The following is a 20231-nucleotide window of genomic DNA, read 5'->3' on the forward strand; positions in this document are numbered from 1 at the left end:
CATTGAGTCTATATATGGTCTCTAGCCATTTTAGGGAATCTGAGTTTCGTCATAGCTTTCTTACAAGTCACAAACTCATTAATGATATAGTTTGACTGCAAGTTGTAGATTTCTTCGTTATCTAATAGAGGAATCTCATAGCTACAGTTACCTGAACTCTATGCCTACATGGGTATAGAACATCAAACAATAGAATATCAATAGCCACTTTGAAAGTCCTTTGAATATTCTATTCTCCTTGAAGCACTCGTAAAGTCTTCTAAGAGATATATTCTTTAAAGAAATTTCTAAAATCCTTTAGAGAATAAGTGTTCGGAGTTTCTGAAGAACTTCTAAAAGCCTCCGAAATGTCTGTTTATGTTTGAAAAAGACATCGAAGACTTTCGAGGGTTTTTTTTCTCCCACTTGTAATTTTGGAATCGGAAAACGAATCTCCAAAAGGACACTATTTCGAGCAAACAAACATTATGTTCTCAAAATTCGTGGTAGAAATAATACCTTTGTGTGTCATTAGAATAAATCACAATGAAACATATATCTATACTTGGGCCTTAGTTTGTTGAAAAACAAACACTAAGCTCCCACTGAGTTCAGGAACTCTTAGATATATATTATTGAAAAGATATTCTGAAATCACTTTTCAATAGCTTTGATAAATTTGGTTTAGTTTGGTGGTAGTTGAGCATTTTGCTTAGAAATTATAGGAAAAATATTTATGATTCATCATCGATCGAATTTGACTTCGATCATTCCAATTTGGATATACCATATCTTATGGAGCTCGATCGTGAAATTACAACACACAATAATTGATTATCATTCTTGGTATAATTAATCATCAACATGATCTATCCTAGATCTTTATGATTTCTTGCCAAGTGGATTTTATACTTCTCTATGATTCTTTGAACAAGTCAACAGATTCAAACTTATATCATTTTGAGTAAATAAAGCCTTATTCACCATGTGAAATAATAAAGTCATAAAATCTTTCTTTAGCCTTGAACTCTATTGTCTAGGAGTTCTAACGATAGTCTATTCCTTTTGTTACTTTCAACAAGTAAGACTAACTTGTCTTCAATGATCTAGAAATCACTCAACTTTCAAAAGTCCATCGAAATGGAGCTTTGGAATTTTATCTTGTTGATATGGTCTAAGTAACAATGCCAAAGACTTGTGGAACTCAAATCAAGAGATTGATTTGAGCCTAGTAAATTTTTTATCGTTAAAGAGTTGTTTGTTTTAATCAAGCATACATGACTCAACCTGAAATGACCATTTTCATTCAATCTAACAAACAAACATTGTTTTTGTTTTCTTTGAATGTGAGTCTTTCTGTGTTTGAAGCAGAAATTTATGTATGCTAATTATGGAACAAAATAGTCATTAAGTTCTAGACTTGAAAGGACTTTAAACAAACTAGATGACCCTACAATTAATGTACCATTGCCGTGCTTCATTTTCCACTTGTAGGTCATTAGTGTAGCCTAGCTTCCATGATTTGAGTTATTACTGAAGTAAGAACCACAAGCGGTATATGATACTAAGGAATTTTGATTTCTAGGTCACTTCTCTTTAAATATTAACTTTTGGGTAGAAACGGAAATGTAAATTCCTTTCACTTGTTCCATGTTTTCCTATATATTTCTTGTACCCTTTCTTATAGTCTTAAGAATTGACTTCTCTAATGTTGACTTTTATACTTTGTTAGACATGTCCTATGTCATTTCAACAAAGGTCTTACCATTTTATTCGTGTTGAACATTTTCTTCAACTAGATGATCTCACCAGAAGCTTCTAAAGTTCATTGAGCGTCGATCTATTCGAATGTCTAGAAGGTAAACTCATTCGAGAATTAAATGGACAAAGATATTTGGTTGTTAACCATTGGTAAAGTTGAGTGTTAAACTCAATTATTTATGATCCCAAAACTACATTGTATTTTGAATTCACAAGCACCAATTGGTTCCCCATTCGACTTTGATACTCGAAAACAACCATAAAAGTCGCTAAATTAAAAGAAACGTAAATTTAAAGTGCTCATTTTCTCTCATTTACGTGAATCGTTCTTTGATTCACTACCAATCGAGGAAATTTACTGCTACCTTTCTAGAAGGATTTATGCAATGGAAGATATTTAATTAAAACGTACATTGAAGCATGCAAAGTCTAAACATTTATCATGAGTAATAACTTAAAAGGCAAACATGCAATTTAAATATGTTATTCAGCATTTTATTCGAATTTGTTGTTCCGGCAGGTGTGAATAAAATGAATCCAAGACCCTCAAAATCATTAAGAATTAAGCATGGTTTGGCTTGTCTTAATCTAAAATATTTTAGGTAAGAAAGTACTTATTAGGAAAACCTATCCCGTTTGCCACGATATAAAAGGACTCCTTACATATATCGTTGAGTTCAATCAAAATCAACTTGTACTCACCACTAACTATGTACCTCAACTTTTTAGCATCAAGAAGTGACACCTCGCTTTGGCGGAAAACTATCACTAATTGACCTAAAAATATACTCACAAATGAATGGTGTACCTTACCCCAATAAAAGCAAGAAGTGACACCTCGATTTGGCGGAAAACTATCACTAACTTGACATAAAGGTTTCTATAAAGTAAGTGTTATTTTGGAATGACACATTTTAACTCAATTTTGAAGTTTGGAACTTAAGGCTTTTACCATGTTGGTTAGATTTAAAGTGAACTAAAATCCTTAATCATACAACATAAGCAAACCACAATCTCATGCATAATATCAAGACATATTTAAAGCAATAAATATCTTAAAATATGCATAAGATAAAATTTGTGATCTAGTATGGCCCGACTTCATCTTGAAGCTTCAACTTCAAATTCCGTCTTGAAAATGGATTGGAACTTCGTTCTTGAATTTCACCATGGGAGGCTCTATTTTCTTCAAATAGGGGTTGCAATAATTAAACTAATTACAACAAATTGATGGTACGCAGACCATATTTAAATTAAAAATCATGGTACATTTGACCATATTTTACATTCAAATTTAATGGTACGCAGACCATATTTTTTATCCTATTTGGCCATACTAGTCACTTTCCGCAACCTGCAAAACAATACATTGCAATATACCATTCATCCATTCATTTATCAATGAATGGCCCACTTAGCAAGTTAGTAGAAAAATATGCATCACATAAATATTTGCAACAACCAATCAAGGCTCGAGAGTCTACCAATTATTTGACCTTATTAGTTCTAATCGAGTTTATTAATCCTAAGGTAACAAGGACCTAATCAAGAGTTTAACTATTCATGAATAAAAACTCTCACTCAAACCAAGAATTATATGCTTTACTAATTTTTAAACATAAAAATGTCTTTCCAAGTCTAATCGGAAACCACATATTTAATTAAAAATTTGAAGCTCATATATTTAATATTTATATCCCTTTTGATTAATTTTAGTTGATTAAAATAAATTAATCATAATTTATTCTAGGTTTTAAATTTATTAAATAATTATTATAAAATTAATTTTAAATAATTAAACTAATAAAATTAAATTCCGAGAAAAAATTACAAGCACGAAATTAAATTTAATTAAATTCGTCGCTTAATGAAAATTAAATCGAACGTTGGGCCAAGACAAGGCCATGAGCACGAAGCCCACGCCTCACCCATCCCACGCGCACGGCACAACGTGTTTACCTTTGCTTTCTTTGCTTGCGTTGGAAATTTTCTTATGGATCTTCATCATCCTCTGAAGCAATTGTTGAACTGTACGAACAAATATGTGTAGAGTGATTATCATGCATGTTCGATGTAGCTGGATGATCAGAGTTTTTATGAACTCGCGATGTTTATTTCCCTATTGGTCTGGAGCAACTTTTAAGTTCTAAGTAGTTAACCTTGCTTATAGCTGAGACAAGGGATTAGCAAATTAAGGCTTGTTTTACGCAACTGTGCACTAGGATTTGCACCCTATGACATATGTATAGCATTAGCATCGAGAATTTGCGATAAAATCGACGTTTGGAGCAATTTTGAGGTGTTTCTTCAAGTCCCCAAGCATAGCTACGGGATTTGCTTTGTGCTATGATGCTTGTCATATGTTTTGCATGTTCGTGATATCCAGGATGAACAGAAATCGTCTGGCTACCAGTGGTTCATGAACATTTGAAGCATACTTGTTTAATGCACGGTGTGTTCAAAGAACGAGTAGTAATTTCTACTTGTCGTTTTTCTTTGTAGGTGTCGTGTTAGGCGACAAAGCCATGGTCAAGGTGGTCAATAAGCTGAAGTCTTCCTAGACCAAGGCTCGGGTGACTCTTTTTACTCAGAATGAGGAACTCCAACCTGTACTTGAAGAAACAGACATAAAATGACAACATGCATAATTTAGGTTTAGGGTCAACAACGTCTTTTTTGCAGATTTAGCGATTTTAAGTCTGTGGAAAGATATCAATTAAAACTTGCGGATTCAATGCCAAATTATTCGCAATGGGAAAGTCTTGTATGTTCAATCAGTTGTTAAGGAAGAGACTGGAAGTGTTGGCTAAGCTAGCCCCCAGTATAAAGTAGAGCAACATTTTTGTCTCTTTTGAACTAGACATGGGAAGGTGCATCCAGACTCGATTGCTTAACAAGGGAACGAACAGACTAACTAAGACAGAAGACATATCCAACTAGTTTTTTGAAAACAGGATATTTTGAAAACAGAATGGAAGAGGTAGGGTCCTTATTTGAAAACACTTTTGAGGATGTTCAAGGAAGTCATTTGACAATGCGGTCACATGAGTTAGCATAGTCTGAAATCAAACAGTCTCTTTTTTATTGTATCGGACTCAGAAGCTTCCACTTGGGATGTTGGATGTGGTACTTGCAGATTACTTGTAAGAAGTATCGGTTGCTCGATTCAGGATGAAGTTTAGATGCTCAAAGTTCAAGAAGGAGAAGGATATTCTTGCATGAAGAGATGTCGAGAGATGATAAGAATAGTAAGTTCTACCCTTTGTCGTTCGTAAAGAATGCTTGATTGTTTTACTTATTTTTTTGGCAATGTTTACGAAGATGTAGAAGCATCTTTTATTTAAGGAAATTATTTACGTATTCGAATGGCAGAAAACAAGTTATTTTAGGAAGTGAAGGCTTCCTTTTGGAAGTTATGCCTAAAGCGGCGAGTCGCTTCTATTTTCGGAAAAGTAATTAGGTTGATAATAGAATCGTGTGCCTAATTAATAAGACTTTTAGCACCTTTTCATTTAATGACTTAAGTTGAAGGTTATGGATCCATGTTTTAGTCACTTTTAGCCGGAGTGGGTTGAGTTCGTTTTGTTCAGAATAGGTGTCCATAATGAATTTGGACTAAAGTGTCGCGCCTTTAGGGGTTGCATACGTATCCAGGTTGGAATCAAGCCTTACGTAGTTCTGTTGTTTTTATTCTGAGTATTCTTTTGGATGTGGTGGGCTACGGCAATGTGATTTTGCCCTCCGCCTGTACGATGCAATTGTTGAAAATATGGCTTCTTTGTGTACAATTTTCCCGTTGTTAAGTGGTAAAAATCAACTTTTAATTTTGTTTCAGTAATAAAATACAGCGCGTCTCCTGTGAGACCAGTCACACCATCAACTTGATGGTGTGACGAGCGCAAAACCAATAGCGTACCTCCCCTAAAACTATTAAAAAAAAAAGTAACAGGTCTAAACTATATAAGTAACATACCTAACTAAAAAAGTACCTCCTCTAAAATTATATATATATAAAAAAAAATTAACATGTCTAAACTATAGAAGTAACATACCTAAATTAAAAATGTACCTCCCCAAAAACTATTCCGTATAAAAAAAAAAGTAACATGTCTAAGCTATAGAAGTAACGTACCTAAACTAAAAAAGTACCTCATCTAAAATTATAAAAAAGGTAACATGTCTAAACTATAGAAGTAACATACCTAAACTAAAAAAAATACCTCCTCTAAAATTATTAAAAAAAAGTAACATGTCTAAACTATAGAAGTAACATACCTAAACTAAGAAGGTATCTCCCCTAAAACTACTCTGTATAAAAAAAGTAACATGTATAAACTATAGAAGTAACATACCTAAAATAAAAAAAGTACTTCGTTTAAAATTATTAAAAAAAAAGTAACATTTCTAAACTATAGAAGTAACATACCTAAACTAATAAGGTATCTCCCCTAAAACTACTCCGTATAAAAAAAGTAACATGTATAAACTATAGAATTAACATACCTAAACTAAGAAGGTATCTCCCCTAAAACTACTCCGTATAAAAAAAGTAACATGTATAAACTATAGAAGTAACATACCTAAACTAAAAAAAGTACCTCGTCTAAAATTATAAAAAAAAGTAACATTTCTAAACTATAGAAGTTACATACCTAAACTAAGAAGGTATCTCCCCTAAAACTACTCCGTATAAAAAAAGTAACATGTATAAACTATAAAGTAGCATACCTAAACTAAAAAAAGTACCTCCTCTAAAATTATATAAAAAAAAAAGTAACATGTCTAAATTATAGAAGTAACATACCTAAATTCGCAAGTGTGAACTGGTCTCACCATCACTGATGGTGAGGACAGTCTCATATAAGAATTTGGGATTAAAATATATATTTTGTTACTTAAGTGGTAAAAAATAATTTTTCGATTATCATAAGTAGTAAAAATAACAATTTGTTCTGATTTGAAAGAAATTAATTATGCAAAAGGTAAACCCCAAATGAATTTTCTCTCACCTCAAACTCCAAACTCGCAGCTGCTCTTCATCTCCTTGGTCGTTCTGATTGCCGCCTCCTCCTCTTCTTAAAACCCTCCAACAAAATCACCAGCTCCGCCATTGACAGGATTTTCAATTTTGGGCACTTCCAACCAGCTCTGGTCGGCGGCGCCTCCGCCATTGTTGATTTTCAATTTGGGGGACTTCCAACCAGCTCTCCTTCTCTGCCGCTGCTATTCTTGTTGCTCACGACAGTGTATAGCTTTTTCTTCACTTTTCTATTTCGTTTGTCTGTTAATTTTATCTGTTTTTTTTAGATCCGTAAAGTGTTTAAATACATTCTACTGCCTGAATTTGATGCTACAAATGATGAACTCTTGTTGTTAATTACATTATGTTGGTCTTTTAATTGGCTTTGTTTTGGCGTTTTTTTATGTCTAATATTCTATAACCAGTTCATAATTGCAGTTGAAAATTATTTTATCCTTTTTTTTCAAGTTGTTTTTGATTAAATAATATGTTTTGGGGGTTAATTTGGTGTTTTTTTAAGGGATGAGCAGAGTAGAAAAGAAAAATGACTTAAGGGCATAACAATGTTTAGTTTGATTGAACTAATTTTTTATATGCAGAACATAATTATGAGTTTGGGGATTTTTTTTTTAAAGAATGAATTTTGGAGCTTGAGTAAATGGGGTAGGTGGTGGCGATTTTGTTCATGAGAAGATAGTGTTACTAGGTTACGAGCAACCCCTGAATGCCTGAGAAGTTTGATGATTATAGGCCTCAACACCATTGAACTACTTCTCTTCAACCGTTCAGCCTAATTTCGCAGCCTACTTCAACCATTTTGTGTTAGGATGTAAAACTATGAAAAAATTTCTCCCTGGCCCAGGGCGGTCGCCTCCTTTCATGGTCAGGTTTCATAATTTGCCGAATGAAGCGGGCTATTTGCCACATTGTAAATACACACTGGGGAACCCATTGTAAATAGTACAAACTTGTATTTGTCATTGCTCAAACTTGTTCGTATTTTCGGGCCACTATAATAGGTTTACTTTCGGGTCAATTGAGTAGGTTTGCATGAGGCAAGAAGTGACAAGACTCCTCTATAATGGGTACAAACTTGAGTTTCTTTCACTTAAATTGTGCTCCCTCTGTGGCTCCGTCCCACTCTGATATGCCACATCTCTATTTTTGGATGTCCCAAAATTATAGGCTAGTTTTCATATCTTGTAAGTCAATTATGAACTTTTCGGTATTACTTTTACTTTGTTTAGGATATGATTCTAAGTATCATAATAAGATGCTTGTTTTCAACAATTATACTTTGTATATTTACGACATTTTGATTAATTTTTTCTTGAAGATTACCTAAAACCGAATGTGGCCTGTTAAACTTGGTTGGCGACATTTTGATTTTTTTTTTTTTGAAGATTACCTAAAAAAGTAAAAAGGAACTAACAGAAAGGGAGAAAGGATATGATACAAAAATTATATGAAATGAAGAGCACTGATAATTGAACTTGTTTGTCATCATGAAATTATATTCACATATTTCTTTTTTTTTTGGCTACTGTATTTGATATTTTTTTCTATGCCTACATGATGTTTCTCTAGTATGTGACCATTGTTGATCCTTTCTGATCTGTGCTGCAGTGTATTCTAAGAAAGGTTGACCTAATTGTTGGCCGCGGGAGTTTGTACAATGGCTACCGGACCTGGACTTGAGCCTCTTGTAGATCGTAAGTGCTCTACATTTGCATGTATGCTTTATATTGCAGTTTCAGTTCACAGATTTGCATGAGGATGTGTCTCTTCCAGTGACAGCAGAGCTATAATTTATTTGAATAGTTTCTTTTGTAAGATTGTTGTCTGAAAGCTAGCTAAGTTGACATGGCCTTTGTTTGTTAACAATCTTTCTTTTCCTCACCTCCCCCCTGCAGAGATGATTTCAGTTATTACCAATGATGGACGCAACATAGTGGTGAGTTTTCAAGATACCTGAATTAGTAGCCAAATTCCCTTCGAGTTGGCTTTAGTACTTGTGAATTTGGGCATCTTTGTCTGAATGTTGTGATCCATTTTCATTCAGGGGATCCTAAAAGGTTTTGACCAGGCAACAAATATTATTCTTGATGAATCGCATGAAAGGGTTTTTTCTACCAAGGTTTGACTTATATCACTCCGGAGTTCTCTCTCTCTCTCTCTTTCTCCCCTTTTTTTCAGAAAAACTAAAAAAATATTATAATATATTTTGGTATGGCATAGGACAGAACAGGTTTACATACATGAAAATACTTTATGTTTTGACAATGGAATTATGCAGGGTCTTTTATCTGTTTTTTTTTTTTCCTGCCAAATAAATCAAACTTTGTAATGTTTACTATAATCAATTGGGAAAGGTTTTTTAGTGGAACTTGAGTTCCTTGTTACCACTTTGAGATGAAGACTGAAACCATAATATACATGTTATATTCTTTGTAATTCTCAGTCTACTCAATCACTTGATCTTATGACCGATTTGTTTCCAACAAGTTAGCACTAACGAGGAACATAATGCAGAAAGATAAGAGCTCGTTATTGAGCTATGTAGCATTCCCTATTATTTTAACGATGTTTATTTATTCTTTTAAGTATTGCACTCCTGTGTAAAAGTGTGATCTCTGAAAGTGTATATCACGAGAATAAGATATTGTGGCATGTTTCATTGTTTAATGCTTCCAGCTCGTAAATTTTTTGCATGCGGAGTGCAGGAAAGTTATTGGAAGGTTATGTTATCTATCACTGCATCCTAGTAGGATAAGTGTTAATCATCTCAGCACGACACGGTTTCTGCAAGTGTATATAATTAGCTATTTATTTGGAAAGTTAAGTCTTTTTTTTATTTATCGCTTTTACGCCGACCAAAAGTAGGTATGTGATTTGGATCCATTCAAGGCGCTTATATTGAAACCCTCCTCCCCCAGTCTCTTGGGTACAGGAACGAAATTTATGTTCTTGTCAGTGCATTAAATCTCCTATTATTGCCGTATTTATGCTAATCTTTCGCTGTTTTAGAGTGTATTCTCAAATAGTTATTTGCTCGGTTGCAGGAAGGAGTCCAACAGATTGTATTGGGTTTGTACATCATCAGGGGTGATAACATGTATGCTTCTTGAAGTTGGCTTCTCTGTCCTACTCTATGCAATTGTTTTCGTACTATGATTTTATTTATAACGTAATTTACCCTGTTGTCGTCTGCATTTTACAGAAGCATTATTGGTGAGCTGGATGAAGACTTAGATGCTCATATCGAGCTTTCGCAGCTGAGGGGCCATCCTCTGAAGCCTGTCATTCACTGATGAGCAGAGTGCGTATTTCGTTAGGCTGTATTGAAAATATCAATTGATTCCCAGGACATGTGATAGTGAATGTTAAGGACTTGTTTGAGGAGTGGTAATGAATTGGTAATAGCCTATGAGCTCAATGCAGGAAGAGAGGCATTCTAGAAGACTTAGCTTTTGGGATTTTTTTTTCATTGTCATTAATATTTTGTTCAGAACAAGTCCAAAGTTCTCAGGGTAGAAGTGTGATATCAATGACTATCTACGTACCTAGGTAGATGCTTTCCCTTGTAAAGACAATAGGAGTTTTTTGGATTTGATTACTGAACACTGGCTTGTTTAGCATGAAGTCGAGAGCCTGCACGTGCTTTCCAACCTGAACAGGGACACTGAATTTTGTTCTTATGCTTTTACTCTTTCTTAATGGTACATAACACTGCCGATTTTCAACATCAGGCATTGAGATTTTTCCCTATACAGAATGACACCAAGTTTCTAACCTTAGCCAGCAAAATGGAATGGTTATAGGCTTCTAGAAGGGCAAATTGAGCCACTAAAAATGACTTGGGTACTCCGAATTTCCAGACTTACTTAAGTTAGTGAACATGCTATAAACCCCCAAAAATTCCATTCGGAGAGCAGTCTTCAAATAAGAGATTTTGAATGCAACGAGAACCCATCTCATTGCAAACCTAAGCTAAGGGTTTGTTCATGGGAACAGAAAGGGAATGAACCAATTGACTATAAAGTTACCATGTCCCGTTGTTCAGCCTTCACTTGATCATCATTGCGAGGTACACAACGCGTTAGTGTACCAGTAACATGGCGCACACATTCTTATCATCTTATGGTGTGATGTTAAGAAGACAGAAGTTAGTTAGTTAGTTAGTTAGTTAGTTAGTTAGTGACACCACGACCAGACAGAAGGGTGCACTGATGAAATGATTCTAAGAATAGGACACACATTATATTGGTATGAAGTTTATTTTGATTGATTATAAGTATCATCTCACTCTAATTAACAAGCAGCATAAATAGGAAAGCTTGTGTAAGGAAATTGCACAACAACAAAAGGCTTAGCTCATAGCATACATGTTATAATAGAGTTTATCATAGTTATAATACAAAACGTGAATTTCTAACTCGCAGCATATAATGGAGAGAGTCTCATCCAAGCTCTTTGCTCCGGCTGTCTTTACGTTACTAGTATTCTTGCTTACTGCTACAACAGGTTTTTTAATTTGGACTTATGTATTAACCAATTAGTGGAGTGTGGAGTAATGACTAATGAATGATCCAGTGGTGGTTGGACGGATTCCATCATCAACAAGTAGTTCTGAAGAAATGCGAATGATTTATGTATTTGAACAAGTTGCAGAGATAGTAATGGAGCCAAAGGAAAACATGGAGAGTACAGGAAACCAGCAGAAAACAAAGATGATAATAATGCAACCAACCAACTACCTCTACTCAGACAGTTAAAGTTTGCCGATATAGTCGTCAACTCATCATACTCTCTAGTTACAACTTCGTCACAGAAATAACATACAATCACCGGTTTATTAGAGTTTCCTCATATAGTCATATGTGACACTATGGGCCTTAACGTTGGAAAAATGTCAACACAGGGCATAATGCTGACAAAACCGTAAAATCCAAAATCAAACCCTTTTAATATTAACCTTAATTATAGTCTATGATTACGCAAAGTAACAAATTAACACGTTTCTTTAAAGCTTCAGAAAAACATCTCACTATACCGCATCCTCAGTGACCTAAATAATCCATCTTGACTATCTTGACTACTCGATCGAGAAACAGTTTCACAAGAATCCAGGCACATTTGGTAGTAAAAAGGCTAAATTCCCCAAAATCAATCCAGAATTTGATAAACAGAAATGATTACAAAAAGAAACAAACTGCTTAGATTCACAACTCGTTTACAATTCAACAAAAATCCCCTTGGTTATATCCATCCAATTACCAAGTATTGTAAATAAGCTCGTCTTCTCCTAACATGTTTTCCAGTAAAGCATCATTAGCACCGCAGGGACAAAGTAGCAAAATGAGAATGACACTTGAAGTGTTAAAACGAGTATTCCTTGAGATCATCCTTTGAGTCGTCTAATTCCACATCAGCTGAGCATTCTTCAGCACTTAAGGGAGGAAGGTTTCTAGTCTTGCGCTTCATGTTATGCTTATGCCACTCGCTCTTGAAGTGCTCTCTATATTGCTTTGCATCACCTACCAAGGCATTGCATGTGCTGCATTTTGTTTGCTTCACTCCCCCCTCACAACTTTTAGTACTAGTCGAAACCGACTGTTTTTGCAATCTCTCACTTAGCTGGAGAGCAGAAGCTTCAGTAGAAAGGCTTGGTGGAATGTCTTCATTGAATTCATCAAATGCATCAACACCAGTATCTCCTTCTGTATGAACAGAGACCGCAAGAATTTCTAGTCGCCCCTGTAGATTTCTCACCAATCCATCAAATTCACGGAATATACCTGGATCCAGTTCACAAACCTGCAGTTGTGCACTAGAACACATGAGTACCATGGTAGAAAATTTCAACTTTACACTTATTGTTTTAGCAGAAATCAGCAGCCTTCACATAATCTTATTGGAAAAAGAAATGCTGCAGCTTTCTCCTTAAGTCCATTTTCATTTTCATTTACTCGTTAAAATCTTATTCCTTCAAACTTTGCAGCTATCTCCTCAAGTCCTTATTCCTTCAACAAAGGTATTTCTTGAGGTATCTGCAGTTCTCATACTACTGATCAATTAACACAGCACAAACGCTTTTCTCTAATTGGGCAAGTGTTAAGATGACGATGGAAATATTACAACAAAGTGGAGCACGATTTTAATAATGAACAGATGAGTGACCATCTGAGCAATGGGCCCAACTTTAGCTTGGGCCTGGGAGCGTGAAGAGCCAACTGTGGCTTTTGATTTCAAGAGGTCAATTGTCAAAAGCACCCAACACAATTTAGACGAAGGTGGAAACTGCAACCAAATGCCAAATTAACAGAAGCAAGGTGATCCATTAGGACAAAAGCAATCAAAGAAATGTAACAATTCCTAGGAGCCTTCCCTTCACGTGCAGAGACTGCAGAGTACAGAAACCGAAACAACAAAGTACTAAACCTTGACAATACTGTTTTAAGTTGGGTACTTTTAAGGCTAGTGGCTAGTCTGCCTCAAAATATCCCAAAAATTCTAAGCTCATTATATGAAGCCAAAGCCCCAGCAACGGACAAAATTAAATCTGGCAAGTAGGACTCTATTCCACTTTGGTTGCATCAGCCTGTTTGGTAGGCAGTAATAGTTGCTGCCAAGTAGGACTCCGTTGGTTGCATATAGCTACCAAAAGTCTGAAAGTTCTAACAGCATGTTTGGTAGGCAGTTAAATAACAACAACAACAAATCCTTAGTCCCAAAATGATTTGGGGTCGGTTAACATGAATCGTTGTAGGGCACTGTCACAAAACGTGAATCAAGAAAAGTAAAGGTCATGGTGAAAAAAATAAACGTGAAGGTGAGGGTAGTGAGACAAGAAAAATAAGGGACACAAAAACAGTGTTGGTTCAAAGAAGAAACAAAAGGATACAAAAACACATTTTGAAAACAACTTCTTTTAAAAAAAAGCGAAAAAAATGAAGAACAACAATTGTAAAAGTTTGACAAAACCTCAAGAAAGTGGGTAAAATAAAACAAACTAAAGGGGCGAAAAGTTTGCAAAATAAAAAAGTCATATCGTGTCCTCGACATAAATTCTCCCTCCCCATTTTTCCCTATACAACGCCATACCTTCAACAATTCCCAACAGACTCATATCCTTCGAATTTCGATCACCCTCTTCCAAGTTTGCCTCCTTCAAGTTTGCTTAGGTCTTCCTCTACCCCTCACAATTCCATCACTTTGCCACTTTTCAAGGATTCTAAACGGGTCATCACTCTCCGTCTTATATGCCCAAACCACCTTAGCCGATTTTCCCTCATCCTTACTCTGAATAGGGTTTAACCCCTTTCTTCCTAATTTTATCATTAGGAACAAATGGTAATGAATATATGAAAATAATTTGTGGAAGTCCAATGCCAATCCCATGAACTCCATTCCAAAGCATGTGCTTTTCTTCATAAATTACCATTACCACCTGACCAAAAGAGATGTTTGGGGTTGGACAAGCATTCTCATGGACATTATCGTGCGGTCTCCTGGACATTAGCATGCGGCTATCCATTCATAAAACACACTAAAAAGTCATTTTCATTACCATCACTTATTAGTTATTACCTCTCCCAAAAGGACTGAAAGTATCCACTCAATACCTTACTCTGACAGATTTTACAACCGTCTTTTTTGGCTATCCAAAAGCCATTTTCCTTTTATTTTTGGGCACCAGGTAAACGGGTTGGAGGCCTGGGGATAATTGGATTTCATAAGACCATGACCATTATTTATTCTGACTTCTCTCTCGTTGCCCTTTCTGTCTAAGACATTGAGCAGTCCTACAAGTCTTCAATCTCTCGTACACTCGAACAAAATCTGCTGCTACAGAAGCTACTAAGTCCTACATGCAAGAATCAGAAGTAAACAACCTCTAATTCAGTAATTAGTAAATGAACAGACAGATCAACTCTCAAATTTCATTGCTGCTATTGGAAGATTTGATTCCTGACACCATTTAAGCCATCTCGTGTACTAAGGTTTTTTATGATAAGCTCATCCAAACAGACAATTGATTCCTGACACCATTTAAGCCATCTCGTGTACTAAGGTTTTTTATGATAAGCTCATCCAAACAGACAATTACGTGGATAATAAGTTCTATAGCATCCTTATAAATCAAACATCACAAGTTCACAACTATAACCCTTCTGAAATCAAGTTTATGTATATGCATCAGTTCTATCCTTATAAATCAACACCAAAATATTACTCCTTCAAAAAAATCAAGTTTAGGTAAATGCAAGCATGTGATGCCAGAAGAAAATAAAACAGCCACGCACCAAGCTGAACCTCTGCAGAAGATATTTAATGACTCAAGTTGTCCTTGCCAAACACAAAATCATAATATATCCTCCCACTTATAAACCATGTAGCATCCAAGACATGACTTGCGTCCTCTTTTTCCACATAAATAGGAATCATTCACACTGACTAGACGACACCAAACTTATCTTTACTCTTTTATTCTATCACAAGAGATGTTCGCCTCCTGCAAGTGTGTAGCTGATACCTAGTAACCCGTTCTACATACTGAACCTGCCCAAGCCAATGTATGATAATACGATGAGTTGATGGCAACTTCACTTGTTGGCACAATATGACACAGCAGTCAGCATCAATCTATGAAGGACAAAGAACTGCGGCACAATACCTTAACTAAGTACCATAAACTACTCGACCAAGGCATAGAAGTATACTGAAACTTTAGGTCAGCTTAGTGGTTGGGAACAACATGATCTTCCCGGTGCAAGATCTTTCAGCAGCGAGCACTAATCATAGGACCATGATATGGAAAAATTGCAGCAACACAAGACAAAAAGAAGTTGGGAGGGGGGGTCCTTATCTTTTTAACAATTCTTTCCCCAGGTGGCCTTTCAGAAAACAACCCTCTATTAGAGATTTGAGGTGTGGTGGGCTATTAGCGTACATCTTAACCTTCCTGTACCCTACCAATTGATGGATCCATGTTGATTGTTTACGTCTAAGTTGTTTGGAATTTACAGCTAAACCTCATCAGGAAATTGAACATTTATGCCCTGGAGAATTACATCTCCAAGCAAAAGACAGTACAGGTATCATAGATGATCAAAATCATTAATAACTCATACAAAGCATAACAATTGATAGCACTTCAGCAATTGAAAATTAGAAATATCAACGAGAAGTTTTCAAGGATCTAATTAAGGTAAACTTTAAGCTGGAGCTCAAAAACAGGATAAACTGCTCAGTCGAAATAGCTTTTTTAATACCACCTTCTCAATTTTTTAATACCACTCACATCAAGCAACACACTATTTCGAAAACCAGTGCAAGATATTACAGAAACCATACTATAGATTGAATGTTAGTCCTGCAAGAAGACCATCAAGGATTCTTGATAACTTAGTAAGGGTTCTAAGATGAGACTAATGGTTGTATAACTTGCCAGAAATTGTAACAGACAATGTCAAGAGAAATTGTAGGGAAGACATGCGAGGAAGATACATTATCGACGTGGAAAAGCAAGCATATATCATGTAAGAATGTGAGACACTGAAAATCCAAACACTTCCTTACTATATTACCACTCACCAAAAGCTCGCGTACAAGCTAAAGCTCTCACCTTAAGAGGGATCTTAGTCTTCTTGAATCACAACATACAAGCAAAGGAAAATTCCAGCCAGGAACGGATCTACGTAGGAGCACAGCGTTGTGGGTTCAATTTGTTGAAAGCAATATTTTTTGTTCCTTTCACTTTATGTGCTGCCATTTTTATCTTTTTCTATTTTAATAAATCCCCTTCAATTAATATTATTATTTTTTTAATTTTTTCCTTCAAATAGTTTTTCCACCTCCATGTTCAATTGAACTACACTTAATTTTTTTTGGTGAACAATGTGGCCGCCTGGCCGGTCAAATTTACTAATGTTTAAAATCTTAAATGAATGTGATTTTTAATACAAGTACTACAACACACCAAATTGTATTACGGAGTATAATTATGTTACTATTCTCTGTAATATGTATAATTTTTCGTCTAAGTCTCTTCCCCGCAGTTTTTATAAAAAATCGTAACATCACCCCGAAAAAATAATACATGCGAAGTTGAAGTATTTGAAGCATGTGATTTTAATTTTTGAAATGCCCTCTTACTACCCCAGATCACACAAAATTGTCTTTATCTACACTGAAGTGCAAAAGGTCCTTTAATGGTGCAAGGATTTTCCTAATTTTTATTTAAATAAAGTTGATTCAAGGCTGGGGGTGGTTGAAATCTACCTCCCCTAAGGTATGAGATCCCCTTACCTTGTAGGTTTTCCATGTGGGGTCCTTAAGTTCCATTTTGCATATTTTATGAATGAAACACCATAGGTTAGGATAGTTCCAAACCCATACCTAATACTTCATTCGTTTCTTTTTACTTTCACTATTTTCCTTTTAATGAAGTTGCATATTGGTTGCACCATTTCCATTCATGGTATGTTTTCACATGTTTTTAGGTGTGTTCAAACACTAAATACCCACTTTACCACTCACATTTCACATTTATCGTTGTTACCTAACCTTTTCCTCTCTTTGTTTGTTATCATATGGGCAATTATGATATTTGCAATTATTCTTAATCTTTGCGCCCACCCCAAATGGTGCAAGTAAAAAGGAGGAAGTACCAAACGCTGAATCAAACACCCCTTAGATTTTTGAGTAAAGAAGTTTAATACCGGGAGTTGTGAAGTTCCACAACCAAGTTAGCTCAACCACTTTCGGCAATCACATGACTCACATCCATCCTTCAACCCCAACATAATGTTCCCTGATTGGGCATATTAATCTCAAAGAAAATCAGAGACTTAAATCATCCGAAGTCCAAAATCATTCAAAACACACACCCAAAAAAAATAGCATTCAAAACACAGGTCAACCCCAAATGTTTAGTAACAGACCTAAAAGAAACACAAAAATAAAAAGGAGGAAAATTGAGAACTGCATGCATAAAAGTGTGAAATGCTAGCAGGAGATGCAGAAAACAAACTTACAACTGAAAGTTGATTTCCAGATTCCTCCTTTGACACAATCTCCCCGTGCCAAGTTTCTAGATTCTCCTTGATAGAGGGAAAGCTCTGTAGAGAAATAGTGATTCGGAGTCTCATCGGAGACCTTTTAATTGGGAATTTCTTCTGAAGCTCACGTATAACCTCTAGCGCCTACAATTTATACACATTAAGCTGAGGAACTCAATTACATAAGCTACAAGAACAAGACCATTTCGACACTAAGATAAAGCTGCAGTTCAGACTTCAGTAATCAAAAGGCGAACTAAAAGTTCTACAACAGAACGAGTCAAATTCATAAAACAAGAAAATGAAGCTTGTTCAGAGAGCACAAATTTGGGATGCCAGAAATTTGGGATGCCAGAAATTCATGGCAAGGAGAACATACGCCTAAGGATCAACGGATTGCTAACCTGCTTCTTTGAACTGCTATGAGGATCAACAGCATAGTGGATTTCATGCATCAAACGTTCAATCATACTAATAGTGTAAGGATGTTTAGTCTCGGGATTAATAGTCTTCTGCATGACAATAGTTGCAATATCTCGAAATTGACTCGATAATTGGGCCTCCCTCTCTTTCCCTGCAACTTGAAGTTCTCCTTTATCCAAAATCTACCAAACAAAATTTGCATCAGAATATCATACCCCAAAGACATTTGGTTACACAATTAAAAGACAAAACTAGCAGGAATTTCACGCACCTCCAAACATATTTTTGTCTGATCATCCGTACCGAAAGCAGCAATTAAATCCTTAGACTTGGCTAGCACTCCTTTTGATACATTGGAATATACAATTTGGGATTGCAATACTTCATCTATATCTTTCTCCCTGAATAAAAAAATATTAGCAAACTCAATACAAAAATTGAAAGTTTAACATTTAAGTGAGACGGAAATTTAAAAGGCACACTATTGTCAAACTGAATTTTAAGTCTCCACCTATATTAAATACTTCGTATGATTTAACTACATGCTACAAAATTCGGTGGATACCAAGTAACTTAGTTGGTTAAAGTATTGAGGATGGAAGTATGGAACCCAAGAACAATGACGAACCTCGTCTACATCATTCCCCATAATGAACTTCTCTACACCCAGAAAACCATACACAAAAAAAAAAATCCAATTAACTCAAACTACACTCGATCAATGATTACAGAAATGAGCAAAAAAACAACTCCAAGAACTTGATAAATAATTTAGTAATATCAAAAAATCTGCGATTCATGCAAGAAAGACAAAGAACCCTAATCAAAGTTCACGCAATTTTGAATCAATAACCACTCTCCGAAAAAAAATATAATGAATTGAAAACGCAATAAAAATTTGATTTCAACAGAAAATTGGGAAGGGGAGATTCAAGTAAAGAAGAGAGATAGAGAGAGAAAGAGAGTTACACAGCAGAGCGCCATGAAAGGACTTTGTTCTTGTAGCAAGCAATTTCGAAGCGATTGCCGTGCTTCTTCAGTCGAACAACGGCGACATTTGTGAGGCGCTTCTGGCCTATCGGCTGTAACAACGACTTCGACATTCGGTGCTTCACTCAAACTCCGCTGTATACTCGCCTTCTCCGTCGCTGCCGCCGCCTAGCAAAGCTGCCAGATAGGAGTTGTATTGTGCCTTTTTCAACTTTGAGGTTGATGATATGGGAAAATAGAAATGAACTTCGAGGGTCTGAAATTTCTGGAAGGAGGGGGGACTTTATATATTCCGTACTTGTATGTCGTGTAAGCGTACACGTGTCAGTGGTACTACCTACACAGCTTAACTAATGACAGTTGCCATGGCTAACTGATTTTTTTTTCACAAACCATGTATTTTTTTTGTTATAAAAATCAATGTCAATAACGAGAGAGATTAAGACCTTAAGAAACTAAGGAGTATAATAATGTTCAAATCCAGATGAAAATAAATTAACCTTAAAATTTATCTGTTTATAAACATATAACTAGTGTGTGGCATGAGCGTTGTCCCGGTTTCTTACTTTCATTCGGGTTTATTTATTTTGTAAATATGTGCACATCTTATGGAGTCGTCGTCGACATCAAATGACATCGAATTACAGTGGTGACACAAGATTAGTGGCCGATCAACAACCTTCCCAAATATGAAACCCCACATTCGAAAATAAAAACAAAGTTAGATACTTTTCTTCATAATTAGTTGATTTATTATACCGTTTTTTTTGTTTCTGAGGCTTAAGCTATAAAGTAATAACTGTACATTTATAAATTAAATAATCATTTCCTTTTTTCCTTTTTCCTTTTTTTTTGCATTCACTTTTATTTAATGTATTATTTAACGTCAAAAGAATATATATATATATATATTTACATAGAAAGATGTAACATAAATTGTGGTTGGCTAAAATGGTAGGAAGTGTAACTTTTAACAAAGAGGTTTGGTGTTCGAT

General features: G+C 35.4%; 2 protein-coding genes across 2 annotated transcripts; one reads left to right on the forward strand and one right to left on the reverse strand.

Moving 5' to 3' along the window:
- The first annotated feature begins 6709 nt into the window (after positions 1–6709).
- Positions 6710–10442, forward strand: LOC110806139 (sm-like protein LSM8). The gene is made up of 6 exons (XM_022011773.2): positions 6710–6986; positions 8387–8472; positions 8674–8714; positions 8823–8897; positions 9823–9875; positions 9981–10442. Exons 2-6 carry the CDS (start codon positions 8436–8438, stop codon positions 10069–10071), a joined length of 297 nt encoding a protein of 98 aa, XP_021867465.1. The 5' UTR covers positions 6710–6986; positions 8387–8435; the 3' UTR covers positions 10072–10442.
- A 1453-nt stretch (positions 10443–11895) lies between these two features.
- On the reverse strand, positions 11896–19502 carry LOC110806137 (uncharacterized). The gene is made up of 5 exons (XM_022011772.2): positions 19216–19502; positions 18518–18647; positions 18228–18428; positions 17800–17967; positions 11896–12577 (listed from the first exon to the last, which is right to left on the reverse strand). The coding sequence occupies exons 1-5, from the start codon at positions 19347–19349 to the stop codon at positions 12140–12142; spliced, it is 1071 nt and encodes a 356-aa protein (XP_021867464.1). The 5' UTR covers positions 19350–19502; the 3' UTR covers positions 11896–12139.
- Positions 19503–20231: the final 729 nt, after the last annotated feature.

Source organism: Spinacia oleracea, chromosome 4 (genome assembly GCF_020520425.1).
Source record: "Spinacia oleracea cultivar Varoflay chromosome 4, BTI_SOV_V1, whole genome shotgun sequence".
Taxonomy (NCBI): Eukaryota; Viridiplantae; Streptophyta; class Magnoliopsida; order Caryophyllales; family Amaranthaceae; genus Spinacia; species Spinacia oleracea.